The 14,120-nt window shown below is 44.2% G+C and overlaps 1 protein-coding gene across 5 annotated transcripts in view; it reads right to left on the bottom strand.

Moving 5' to 3' along the window:
• The window catches only part of DCAF1 (DDB1 and CUL4 associated factor 1), a 101,141-nt gene that overhangs the window by 40,890 nt on the left and 46,131 nt on the right, over positions 1 to 14,120 (bottom strand). For 4 of the 5 annotated variants that reach the window (XM_075939457.2, XM_075939459.2, XM_075939456.2 and 1 more), the window contains 7 exons: positions 13,666 to 13,835; positions 12,902 to 13,026; positions 10,083 to 11,343; positions 8,945 to 9,143; positions 8,211 to 8,293; positions 5,562 to 5,646; positions 2,881 to 3,114 (listed from right to left, as the gene is read on the bottom strand). In XM_075939457.2, coding sequence (XP_075795572.1) covers positions 2,881 to 3,114; positions 5,562 to 5,646; positions 8,211 to 8,293; positions 8,945 to 9,143; positions 10,083 to 11,343; positions 12,902 to 13,026; positions 13,666 to 13,835 — 2,157 coding nt within the window. The remainder of the gene's footprint in view (positions 1 to 2,880; positions 3,115 to 5,561; positions 5,647 to 8,210; positions 8,294 to 8,944; positions 9,144 to 10,082; positions 11,344 to 12,901; positions 13,027 to 13,665; positions 13,836 to 14,120) is intronic. The other variant, XR_012906544.2, reaches the window with a different exon arrangement.

The raw sequence follows: 14,120 nt of genomic DNA, 5'->3' as shown, positions 1-14,120 counted from the left end.
TGGAGCAGGTTTGGAGGGGGTCATCTCCTCATCCACTCCCCCCATCTTCCTCCCACTGAATCAGTACTAAGTAGGCACTTGGCTCCTGAAGCTATTCTCCCTCAAGCTACCTTCAGGGACTGAAAATCCTGGTTACTTCAAAAGGACCATGGGATTCATACTGCTCACTCAGATGATCAGGATTTCCAGTTCGTTTGTCCAGATTTCAACTGACTTCATCTGTCTCTGGCAAAACTGTGAGCGAAAAGGGAAAATAAACTGAAGTGCATCTCAAAACATGCCTCTTGATTGGACTAGAATTCTGCGCACCAGTCAAAAATCAGCCAACCTGCCAGTGCTGGCCAAAGCTACTTAAATCTCAGCTTCATTGACCTTGTTGGGTAAATTACTTTACATGGCTCTGTCGATGGAGCCACATAGTCTAGACATACCCTAAGTTGCTACAGGACCACTCATTGTTTTTTAAATTTAAGTTACAGATTAACAAAAAAAATATAGAAAGTATCATGAGCTTTTGTGGGCACAATCCACTTCTTCAGATGAATGGAGTAAGAGGTCCAGGGGGGAGGGAGGGGCGGACGATGACAAATATTTGTGGGTCATGCCCATGGAAGCTCATGATACTCACTAGATTTTTTTTGTGAGTCTAAGGTGCTACAGGACCACTCGTTTCTTTTAAGTTTCACTAATCAACATTCGCTTTCTGGTAACAGATGGCAACCTTCAATGCTGGCAAGTAGAAGGACCTTGCAGCACAACCAGCATCACAAATAAAAGCCCTCCACAAAGTGGGCTGTGCGCCAAATTGAGTGGAGAACTGAAACAGGATATAGAGACTGAGGAAAATAAACAATTTCATCAGAGCTTTCTCAAGTCCACAGCACAGTCTATTGTATGAACCAGTTGCTGAGTCTTCTGCAAAGCACGAAGATCATCTCCAGAATGACATACTGGCTTGGTTAGGGTACGTGACTGAACTCTAGGCTCAAGTTGATGAGTTCCCTTGGCACAGCAGCCACAAGGAGTCATCTGAATCTGTCCCTTGCAGAAGATATTGAATTCATGGTCAAAACAGCATTTCTGTGCAACACACTTGGCTACCTGAATGCCCTGAACGTACAGCTGCAAAGCCAAAAGATCATCTGCAACCTTGTCAATAAGCTAGAGGCTTTTCAGAAGAAGCTGGACATACTTCTGATAGATCTGAGTTCTAAGAAGCTTTTGCACTTTATTCAGTTCTACAACCATTGATCAGCACAGGAGGCAGATGATGCAATCAGTCCCTCATGACAAGCTGCCTTGAAGCAGTGACAGGACAACTTCAGCACCCAATTTGGAGACTGTTTTTCCATGCCCAAGGAGGTAATTGATTTCATACATGATCTTTTCTCCATAACTGCTGAGGATGACTTCCTATTTCACATCCACGAAATCCTCCTTGAACAGCTAAAACTAGTCAACCTGCAGACCTCCAAAATGCTGAAGAATGAATTCATGAACAATGAAATCAAGACATCCTGGACATAATAGGCGGACACAGAAAAATATCCAAACCTTAAGAATCTCTCCCTTCAGGTCACCACAAATGAGCAAAACCAGATCTGTAGCCACAAGCATCTTCAAGAATGATGCTTAAAACAAGCTCATAAATGAGTGTCCGGAGAGTTACTCTGCAGAGCAGACACTTCACTGAAGACAAAGTTAAACAAGCTAGCACAGAGGAATAAGTGCCACTTTGTATGCTAGTAATAAAACCTAAATATTACAGACAAAAACTCTATTAGTCTCCACTACACCAATCAATTACGTGAAGAGGAGTGAAGCTTGTGTTTCACGTGTTAAATGACAAAACTTTTTAGTCGGACAAAAAATTCAGAGCAAAACAAAACACCCACAAAAAAGTAAAAAAATTGTGTGGCAATGAGGTTATAAGTGTGGGAAAGATCAAAAACAAGGATCCAGGACCGAGGAAGAGCACTGAGTGGAAGTATCAAACATTACCACTGTAGCTGAGTAGTGAAAGAAATTTCTCTGTGAACCCGCAGCTAAAAAAATAATTTACCTTTATCCAGCCACTTATCCAGAGGTAACAGATGTCCCCCAAAGTTTCACTTATGGACAGGCTGTCCCATAACTGGAGGGATTTTTACATCTTCTTCCGAAGCGTCTGATTCTAGCCACTGTCAAACACAAGGCACCGATCAAGTTCAGGGTTTTTCAATCAAAGCTAGGTTGCCGGAATGCTTCCAAGGGTGGTCTGGCAGCTTCTGCCCCACAGAGCTGACAGGGCTCACTTCCTAGCTTCAGGGACTACAGCCTCTGGGGTCCCAGCACCACTCAGGTCAGGCCTAGCCATCATGACGACGGGACCGTGGCAAGCCAAATATGAATAAGCGACACTGACACCCCACGTGCCGGGTCTCAACTCCACTCACACACATTTGATTCAGTCAGGGGAGTGTTACTGGAACGCTGAGAGCGGAGAGCCACGGCCAGCCAGCCCCAAAGCACAGGAGCAGAGTTGCTGGGGGTTAAGTGCCAAGCAAGACCCAAGCTCCCAAAGGAGCAGGCGCTAATCAAAACCATCCAAAGCCTCTAACCCCAGACTATTTACTGGGTTACAACAGGCCATAAACATTTACAAAGAGATCCCACGCCCAGAAAATTTGAGCCAATCCTAACTTTGTAATTCTTAGGTTCACTCTAGTTAACGTACATATTAAAGCTTCTGTTACTACCACAGCCTGTGAAATTCTATTTCTGCTTATCATATGACACAGCTGAACATTTATACAGGTTGCTTCAATCAGATCACCTGTTTGTTAGCCCAAGGTTTTATGTTTCCACTGCATTGGCATAATAACTGAGACAAAAGGATACAATCTCTGTGTTGACTATGACCTCTAGCCCATTAGGATGAAAAACACCACTGATGGTCATGTTGAATTTGTCAAACTTGTGGATGGCCTGTGCAGAGCGAACATCCCAGAGCACCCCATCGTTTAGGACAAGGTCATCTGTGGGGTTAAAGGTGGCACAGTTCTTCTTATAGTTGTTGGCAAGATCTGGGTTAAACAGAGTCAATAGCTTGTTGCCAGTCTGAATATCATAGATCTTTTAGATTAAAAAGAAAGAGAAAGATTAGTCAAGATTAGTTCAAACAGCGCTAAAGAACACCACGTACCATCCCTTTCAGAAAATGTTTGGTGACCCCTCTCACTCCAGCTTTCCTTATGCATCCCAAATGAGAGCTTGCCCATGTCAAACTCTCCTCCCAAGGCACCAAACATTCAGACAGAGTTCTTTAGGCCGTGGTCCGCATTTCCCCATACATGTGTACAATGCTTAGCTCGCCTGGGGTTTTCCAATATGTTTAATAAGCTTGAGGTGGGTAGGAGAAAATTTTGAAAAACAGGCTGTGAAGTTTTAAATAAAGGCAGCATTTAGCCAATCTGCTATAGAAATATTTCAACTAACTTTAAAAGACAGGTGATAATTACAAGCAAAAAAGAGTTGATTAGTGCACAATGAAGAAAACTCTGAAATATGAAAGGAGTTCTAGTTACTGGCAATTACAGTATATGGTCTCACTAAACTGTGCCTTATTTCCCTAGCGAGGATTTTCACAATCAAAGACAAAGCCTTCATACTTTTTGTGCCTGTAACTATTTTCTCAGCAGCATCTCTCACAAACTAGTTTCCTTCTGACCCTGCAATGATGCCATAATCCTGTGGTTTTGGTTATCAGTCTGTTGCCAACCAGATGATCACATTGCAAACTCAGATTTGATTTCCCAGGAGTGCTAAAACACTGGAGGAGGTGGGCAAACATGGATAACTCATTTGTTTAAACAAAAATGTACATGAAAATCAGCAAGAGTGGGGCAAGGAAAATGATGAACAATTTGAATACGTATGCTTTGGGACAGTATTTTGGTCAATGTTTCTTCAGGTGAAAGAATCCTTGTCATGAATTCTGTTGAGCAGAGGCACCTTAAAAGAGAGGAATACCTCAGATTGTGGCATTTTCATGCCCTGATACGTGTAAAATGCTGAAAGAGTATTATGCAAATTACACAGATAATTCAAGCCAAATTATTTGTCACTCATTCGGTGCATTCCTGCTGGAAAGCTTCCAGTAGCCCATTTCCCCCAACTGCTGGTGAAGTACACTTTCTGGCAAAATCTCTCATTTAGAACAAGCTGCCATCACTTCTTTACAGCTGCATGTATTCCAGCACTACTCCCTGCAGAACATCTTTCAAACAAGTGGCTCACCAGGCCAAACACTAGATATGCCCAGTACAATTGGACCTATCACATGTCCAAGAGGTCTGTGGCATACCAGGGATGTTAGTCAGCATGTAACTAAATAGTCATGTAAGCCATGAAATTTTAGCAGCTACACGATTATTCATTGGTCCCCAGGGGCAGGAGCAGCAGCCAGTGTGTTCCCGGCCCCACTCCCAGGAAGCCAGTTTTTAAACCAGCTTCCAATGCAGACCGGCTCCCGGCTGCCGCCTCTCCACCGCTGCCTCTGTTTCAGCTCTGTGGAAGGAGTCCCTAACTGCAGGGAGCTCAGACCCCAGACCCCCGCCCTCGCCCCCCCCCCCCCCCCCGCAGGCAGGGGCTACTGCCGCGGAGCAGCCTCTGTTGGCAGCAAGCCCAGATCTGCCACGGACAGAGGCTGCTTCACGGCAGCCTCCCCAGCACCTACTCCCACCCCAACACTCTTGCTGCCTCTAACAGAGGCAGCAGCATGGTGGGGGGAAGGGGAGGACCAAGCGGCACAATGGAGCTGGTGCTGGGGGGAACTGGCTTTTACGCAAGCTCCTGCGCAGCACCAGGTTCCTGCTTGCCTCCCCACCCCCACTGCCTCTTAGCATGGGGAGCAGGTGGGTCCGTGGAGCTAGTATGCTTGGGGAGCCTGCTTGAAAGTCAGCTCTCCATGTGTATCAACTCCCACCTGCCCCTCTTACCCTCTGTGCTGCTGCCTCTCTATCAGAGGCAGCAGCGCAAAGATGTGGGGGGCAAGTGGATCCAGCCTGTCAGCCAGCTCTCACTGGCACGAACTCTTGCTCCCCCCCTCCACTGGCGGCAAGGTGGGGGGTGGGAAGGTGTATGAAGTTCACAAGATTAACTGATAAGGCTTATCGGTTAATCATGTATTCATTTACAAGTTGACATCTCTATGACATACCATTCAGCATTACAGCCCAATTAAATTTTTAGGTTATCCTGATGCTTTCAAATGCAGTGAATAAGCTAATTACACTTCTGAAGTTGTTCTTGTAAATAGAGCCCTGCAAATCTGTAGATACGCACTTTATATCCCTGGGTATCTGCACCCACAGATATGGATACAGGTATCTGCAACTCATTTTTATGGATACAGACGCAGACACTGATACAAATTTTGTATCCATGCTGGGCTCAACCCATAAAGCCTTTAGTTTGCCAGTTACATACAGCTCCACAGTACCCAGCTCAGTTCACAGAGAGTACGAATAGAGGCATAACCTTGTTATGTCTTCAAAGAATCAATTTCCGCTGATACTTACATGGGCAATGTCCCCTTTTGTGCCAATGACCCTGTCCTGAGAGTGCTTGCTGAACTCCACATAGTGATCATCTGGGAAGGAATGCCTGCACACAACAAGCAGTGATGAGGTCAACAAGCAGCAGACTAACTGTCCATTCGGAGTCAGACACGCATTGTGTAATACTTATGGCAGAAGTTACCATGTTTATCACAAGAAATAAAACCTCAAAACTTGCGAATCTTCAGTCTAGCTCAGAAAAGTATTTATTATCCAGTCACAAACAGCATAGCTATGACACCTATCAGCAGCAAGGCAACTTGTGATCAAAAGCCACCTCAGAACACTGCAGTTGGTCAAGATGACAGGCCCTATTATAGAGCTGATATTTGATTTTCTTGAGAAGGTTAGTGCGAACATGCAAAATTCCCCTATACATAGGTTTGAGCACATAAAATCTCCCATCCATATAATATGCCTTCCAGTTAATTTAAATATCATATTAAAAAGTGAATGCTATTTCCCATTGCCTCTCCCTTCTATTTTCTACAGAGAGTAAGTAATAGTTAATAATGAAATTAATTTAACTGTGCCATGCTTGTAGCATCCATCTGCACTGCAAATTTACCACGCATACTCACTACCATCTTACATTTTTTCTGTAGCTAGCCTTAAAGACTCACCATAATTTACTAATGAAACAAAAGAACAAAAACAAAAACTACTTATTTATCAGAATCCTCATTTTACTCATTTATCTGAAGTAAATATCCTCCAGGCAAATTTTGCTAGGCTATCTTCAGCCGATGAAGTGAGGAAGACACAGCATCATCAGAATAGAGCCAGCCTTTTTTATTCAGACGATAACAATTGGCTTCACTCTCCTTTTACACAATAGACCACTACCCATTTTTTCCTGTTTTAAGTTATTTGTTTCATTTAATGGGTTTCCTGATAACTTTTAACTGTTCTTTTTTGTTTGATTGCTTTAATCTAGTCAATACTGTGTGATCCATCTTCTACAAAACCTGTGTGATAGGTAACATTCCTTTTCCCTTATCCCTAAGGCTGAGGTAGTGTTCAGAAGCCTGCTTTCAGGATACACATCAATAACTCTACTAAAAAAACAGGAGCAGAAATGTCACTAATTTTGGCTTTTGAGTACAAAATGCTCTTTTTAGAGAGTCAGATTACAGTTAACTCAAGCAATTAACTAAACACAAAATTCAATTAAAAATTAAACACAATCCATCAGAGTTTTAATTGCACTATTGAATAGTAGAATTGAATTGATTTCAAGTACAACACATAATACAAAGCATATTGTGCTCACTGTATATCTTTATTACAAATATTTGCACGGTAAAAAAAAGATCAACAAAACAGGTATTTGCATAGAACTTTTGTAGCCAGTGCTGCAAGAGATTTACAGGCCAGATGTGCTAAACATTTGTATGCTCCTTCATTCTTCAGACACCATTCCAGGAGACATGCTTCCATTCTGATAACACTTGTTAAAAAAAAACCCTGTGTAATTCAGTTTAGGGGAAGAATTGTATGTCTCCTTCTCCGTGGTTTTACCGACACAGTCTGCCATATATTTTGTGTTATGGAAGTCTTGGATGACAATCCAGCACATAGGCTGTGTCTAGACTGGCCACGTTTTCCGGAAAAGCAGCTGCTTTTCCGGAAAACCTTGCCAGCTGTCTACACTGGCTGCTTGAATTTCCGCAAAAGCACTGACAATCTCATGTAAGATTGTCAGTGCTTTTGCGGAAATACTATGCTGCTCCCGTTCGGGCAAAAGTCTTTTTCCGAAAAACTTTTGCGCAAAAGGGCCAGTGTAGACAGCAGAGATTCGTTTTCCGCAAAAAAGCCCCGATCGCGAAAATGGCGATCGGGGCTTTTTTGCGGAAAAGCACGTCTAGATTGGCCACAGACGCTTTTCCACAAAAAGTGCTTTTGCGGAAAAGCATCCTGCCAATCTAGACGTGCTTTTCCGAAAATGCTTTTAACGGAAAACTTTTCCGTTAAAAGCATTTCCGGAAAATCATGCCAGTCTAGACGTAGCCATATTGTTTGATTTATGAATACTTCTGCAGATTTGACAAACACACAAAGAAATAAACACATTTGTCTTAGCAAGTCGCTGAACAAGAAGTACGATTAAGTGGACTTTTAGACTCTACATAGTTTTGTTTTCAAGTGCAGTTACGCAAAAAAATTCTTCATTTGTTAGTTGTACCTTCACAATACAGAGATTGCACTGCAATACTTGTATGAGGAGAAGTGGAAAATCTTTTCTCTTTCTTATTGTGCAAATATTTGTAATAAAATTTATATAAAATGAGCACTGTATACTCTGCATTTTGTGTTGCAATTGAAATAAATATTTGAAAATATAGAAAATATCCAAATACATTTAAATAAATGGTATTGTTTAGCAGTATGATAAACTGCAATTTATCACAATTTTCTTAAATCCTGTGATTAATCACAATTAATTGTAGTCGTTTGACAGTCCTAGTTGGACTAGGTTTCCTAGCATATAGCAGCTTCTAACTGCCAAGTCCTCGAATACTTTTGCAGCTTGCCATTCCAGGCATTTTGGGATATGTTTAAAGGTTCTACTTTAAGTTTCTGCATTTCAGATGATCAAAGAGTACCTACTTCATGTCGAAGACAGATTTCATCCCCCACAATGCAGACAACGGTTGGCTCCACGTCGCAGATGTTAGCAGTAAAGACCCATCCTGTAGTTTAATGGTGTGAGGAAAAAATGGCAGTGTGAAACAAGTGATTATTGGTACACAAGTGTATTTTCTTGCATGTATAACAGGCGTTCAAAGGACCCTCTCTCACTGCACTACTCAGGAATAATGACCTGATGGTAAATTACATCACTATATAATATTATTCAAAAATGTTATCGACATCTAAAGGAGCTATGCATTACGATGGCAGCAGATGCAAAGGGGGTAACCCTTGCATAAGCAGCAATGCTCTGACTGCAGAGAACACTACTTTTTAAAAAAAAATTCTTCCTAGATTCTTGCACATCAGGTTTCTTCCTCTCTAAAGGAGAGCTCTTGGTTACAGCATTGTGTGTTTACCCTATGCATACACAAGGTCACTTCAATAGCCCTGTTCACCCCCTTACACAAAATGTTATCTATGCAGGCACAAAGCTATTGCACCCCTCTTATGCTGTTAGGGAAGAGAAAGGACTTCTAGGCTCCTAAGAGAGGAGAGCAAAGACCGTTTCACTGATCTTCTGCTATTCCTTTCATAGGCTATGCTGCATGCTAGCCAGTAGATGTGCTTTCATAAAGGCCATATGGGGCAAACACAGCACAAGGCTTAAACCCCAGGAAGTCCATGTTCATACGAGTCTGACGCCTTACCCTGGACGGCTCAAGGTGCGTGATGGCAGAGTTATGGCAGTTGTAGCTGGCCTCCTCCTGCCCACTGAAAACATTGTAGAGCTTCAGCTGCCCTGTGCAAGTGCCCAGCATTAGGAATCGCTCTCGCGCAGAGAACGCACAACAGGTAAAGCCACTTTCATCCTCATTTGCTTCCCGGAACACAGAAATTGGACGAAACCTGGGGAAGAGGGTAAAAAAGAAAGACAAAGGGAGAAAAGAAAAGCAGCGATGAACAAGGGTGAGGTGATCTTAAAAATTGTGTTTGAAAGCTTAGGTCGCTACAGCTGTTACTAATCATCCTCTAAAAAGAAAGCTAAAGTAAGAATGACACCAGCAGATTAAGAAGAAAACAGATGACCCTCAGATCTGAGATGTGTCATGACACAATCCTGAGACAAGGATTTCATCTTGCTGACACCCCAATCAGATATAAAAATCTAGATTCAATATCTTCCAAGTTGGATTGATGGAAAATCTGTGGCATGGTCACATGGAAAATCCTGGGCAGTTGGCTAAGACCTCGGGTGTCTCGAGACCATGAATTGTTGATGGTGGTGGTGTGATTTTACCACCACCAAAAACACTGGCATCAACATCTGCTCATTTTACAACTTGTCAGCTCCTCCCATTTTCTCCACACCTACCAGACTTCTACATAGGCAGAACAGCAATACTGCTGTCTGTACGGAAGATGAGGATAGGTTGTGAGAACAAAAGAGAGATCCTGTGTTCATTAATTTGCCAGTAGCCCTAGATGTGACAGATAACCTCAGGCCTTCAGCAGCTCAGCCCTTCTGCCTTAATTGCCCCACCTGTAAAGTGGGGATTACACAACTTACCTCTCAGGATGGGGTCAGGAGGCTTCATTCATGTCTCTACAACACTCTGAAGGTTGAAGGTGCTATATTAAGTGCTAATCAATTATCAGAGAGAAACAGAATGGCTTCTCAAACTGTATTTGCAAAATGTTCTCCCAACTGTCACCATAGAAGGGAAATGTTTTTATCTGTCCAAGAAATGAGGATTCTGAGGCCTGAATCCACCTTTGCAGCAGGTAAGGCCTTTTGGCACAGACACTACCCCAAGAGGTTTTGAGAAACATTCCTTTCTTCCTTACCTGCTGAATATAAGGTGTCTATCAAAGCATCCACCGTCCACCCCTCCATACTTCGGAAAGGCCGCCCTACGGGTCAGCCGCGAGGTAAAGTTAGTTGGCGCCTGGCGCCTCTGTTTTGGCTCAGGGCACTGGTGGGGAGTAAAGAGAGAGAAAGGGGGACAGGTGGCAACAGGGTTCTTGCAGCGGGCATGCTGCTCCCTAAGGTATTCTGTAATTATGCTGTCCAGTGTGGGAGGGGAAGGGAGGTGTCTGTCCAGCTGCTTTTTGATAGCCGGGCTCTGGCTGTAGGCGCCGTGGTCTGATTTTTGTCTCAGCACTCTGATTTTCCTGCCATTGCAGGGTGGTGGCCTCTCTCTGATGAAGCTAATCCTGCCAATCAAAGGGGAGTTGCTGGCATAAGAAGGACCTGGAAGGGCAAGTGGACCCTGGGATACAGGAGGCCTTGGTTGAGCATGGACAGAGGCAGCCGTGGCACCTACAGAAGCATGGCTACTCAGTCGGGCTGAGATACCATTAGCTATACGAGGTGTGCGAGGCAGCGCCACAGGGGAGGCCGCGGCTGCAACAGGGGTGAACGCAGATGAGTGAGAGGCAGCTGTCATGGGTAGATCTGCCTCTTTCGTGAGGACAGTAGCAGTTTCTCCTAGCCCCTTAGAGATGAGATGGTTCCGAATCAAAAGCAGCAGCTCCTTCTCAGGAAAGGAGATCCTGGACTGGGCCACCACATCCGCTTTCTGCAACCGAGCCAGGGAGACATCTGTGCCAATCAGCAATGGCTTCCCTGAGACACGCTCAATCAGCTCGGCAGCAAACTTGCAGAACTTGACATGGTCACTGCGCTTGTCCTGGAGCACAGGCTCCTTCATTAGTTGCTGGATCTGACAGCTGCTGAAGAGGGGTAGCTTGCTGATGATCTGCCGGACAGTACTGCTACGGGAAAGCCCCACCAAGGCCTTACAGGCCAACGCTCGGATCTGGTCCGCATCTGTAATTGGCATTTTTATAGACAGCAATGACAGCAACACTTTGATGCCATTGTTGGACTGCACCACATTCCACATCTTGGCCAGTGTGTGCTCACTGCTTTTGGGTGCCTGGGGGAGCTTGCGTCGGGGCGTCCCCGAGATGAATTTGCCAATACTGGAGATCCGATTATCTGGGCCACACACACAGTTGATGATGATCTGAAGGGCTGACTTCTGGATCTCTGCATCATGGATGAAGAATTCACCCTCAGCAACTCCCAGGATGATGCTGATACCTAGCGAGAGAAACGCTTTTGTTATGATAAAAACGAGTAGCTCAGTGGCACCTTAGAGACTAACCAAAATATGTAGAATCATGAGCTTTCATAGGTAAAACCCACTTCAAGAGATATCCTGCTGTTCTATATACATCTTGGGTTTCTGTTATTTCCACTCAGATTCATCTGAGGAAGTGGGTTTTATCCATGAAAGCTCGTGGTTCTATACATTTTGGTTAGTTTCCAAGGTGCCACAGGACTACTCGTTTTTCAAGTTACCAACCAACAAGGCTATCCTTCTGACATTTTATCATCAGGTTAACTTTAGCACAAGACATTCCTCAGTTCTCTATTTGGAGTCCTCTGCAGTCGCCTCATTCTCTGACCATGACAGCTTTCCTCTATAGCCCCAGGCTAGATAATCCCCCTCACTAACACCACCCATTGACACTGCTCCACGGATCACACCACACTGGTGGGTTCAATGTGGTCTCTCTCAGAAGATAAGCAGGCATGGGCCAGGTTTGCTTAAGGCCAGGCACCTCAGACTGCAGCTACAACATGGAGAGCCTCTAGGGCTGACATCACAGAAAGCAGCCCTCTATCAGGAACGTAACAAAGCAGAAGCGAAGGACAGGGTAGCTTTTTATACACATCACACCCTCCAGAATGCTTTTGGTCAAAAAGCATCTATTGCTTTAATTGTTCTTCAAATCCAACCTTCATTCAAAGAGGACCAGTGTGCTGCTGAGAGAAAGTGCTCTCATGAGAGATTCTCTCAGATATAAAAGTGTTTGCATGGGTGGGGAACTTGTGTAACAGGCCAGGCCCCATCCTCCTAACATTTAGAGCCCAGCAATCAGCCGGAGTTTGTTCACTTGTTGGTAAGCTGTGAGTGTGGGGCGTGACTGACTAAAGGCACCGAATAAAAAGGGGCAAACTTATCCAATTTTTTAACAGTCCTTACTCCGGTCCTACCCACTCTGAGTCCATCCCAAGACCATCTCCTAGGAGGACACAGAGTCCAGGAAGCTAAGGGATGCTCAAATCCACATTTTCAATGGGACACAATTGGGATCATTTGTTGAGTACAGCCCTTGCTAATTTTTTTCCATCCAGGTGCAGAATAAATGATGTTGTGAGTATCACAACATTTGTGAACGTGCATCACCAGGAGTAACACATGCTGCCTGCTGTGTGATTTCTGTTAATCAGCTGGGCAGCGCCTCAGTCTCTTGTGGCTGGCCTCCTAAATGCACAGTTTACAGGTAACACTGCAGACAACGTGCTCCGCGTCAGGAGAATGAGACGAAACAGGCTGTGCGCTCAAGGAGTTTACAGTCTGAGGGTACGTCTAGACTACATGCCTCTGTCGCCAGAGGCATGTAGTCTAGACGTACCCTAACATTCTATACCACAGCCCCCTCTCTTATCTGCATCACTGGCCATGACTACGAACGGACTGAGGTAGCCCTCAATCATACTGTGGGGGACATGAAATAAGTCACCTAAACATCACTGAATGAAGGCTACTATTACGAAAGCACTTAAACCCTGAAGGCCAAGCTTAGCTTACCCACAGTGGAGACAGTAGATCCTGCTTCATCCAACACATCTACAGGCTCTGCCAGCTGCAACTGGATTTTAGGAACCACAGTAAGGATAGCCAGAACATCCAAAGCATAGCGCACTGTGTCATTCCTGGAAGAGTACAGCAAAGGAAATCAGCAGCTATACTAGGGTGGAACATTTTTAACACTAGAAGACTTCCTGCAAATTCTTCTCTTTGGCTACAGGTTGGATGCTGCAATGTAGAATGAAGCCGGGGGGATGAGATGTCTCAAGGACATATCAGAAGATAGCTTTGCTCTGGCAGCATGCTACTGTAGAGTCTATTGTCAAAAACAGCAGAGGGGCCTTTAGGCGTGACATCTCCTAGATTAGTTCTACTCAGCCCTAGAGTTTGGTCACTCTATTGAATTTCCTCTGAGGTCACCAGTCTAAGTATAGTACAGTAAAGCAGTAGCTGCCAACACCCCCTTTATGACTGGACCAGATATTCTCCTCCTCTATACAGACTCATAGTTCAAAATACATGGCCAAATTCAGCAAAATCAACACAGATATGAGAAGTATGCCTCCTTGACCCAGAAGAAGCTGCATACCAAATTTGGTGGTCCTAAGTCTTATCGTTTAGGAGGAGTTCTTGAACAATCAGACTCAGACTCACTCAGATATCCACACATTTCTAAAATATATAGACAGATGTAATGCTCCACTACAGAGTTGCATCTACAGGTTGGGAAATGCAACAATACAGTATAGTAGCTACTCTCTCACCTAGCATAGTATGTCTTCCAGTTGCATGCTATTGAGATAAGCTGGAGCATGAGCTGCACACAAGATAATTTGAGAAAGACTTCTGCTGGCTCCCAGTAGAGCTGCGCTGGACCATACTCTATTAGAAACTCCATCATCTCCACAATCTGCTCGTGAGTGTAGGAACAGGCCTGTAGGGAGAAGAAGCAGGGTGAATTAGAGAGCTATCATAAAGGTTATATGCTTAGCAGAGATCATATCCTGTACTCTTAAGAAATCACTGCCCTTGGCAGCACATTTGTATCCAAGTCTAGTGGCCATTAAGGCACCATGCGGCTAAAATAAGATTTTGTACACAAGTAATTTGCTTTGTGTTTTCTTCCCTATAATATGTACTGTAGTTGCCACCTAAAACAGCATCCTTCACGTTTCTCACCAGCCCTAGGAACAAGTGAGTTTGAGAAAAGCTAAGAAAG

Source organism: Pelodiscus sinensis, chromosome 11, assembly GCF_052426305.1.
Source record: "Pelodiscus sinensis isolate ZL-2025 chromosome 11, ASM5242630v1, whole genome shotgun sequence".
NCBI classification, from domain to species: Eukaryota; Metazoa; Chordata; order Testudines; family Trionychidae; genus Pelodiscus; species Pelodiscus sinensis.
This window is presented reverse-complemented; position numbering and strand designations above follow the sequence as displayed.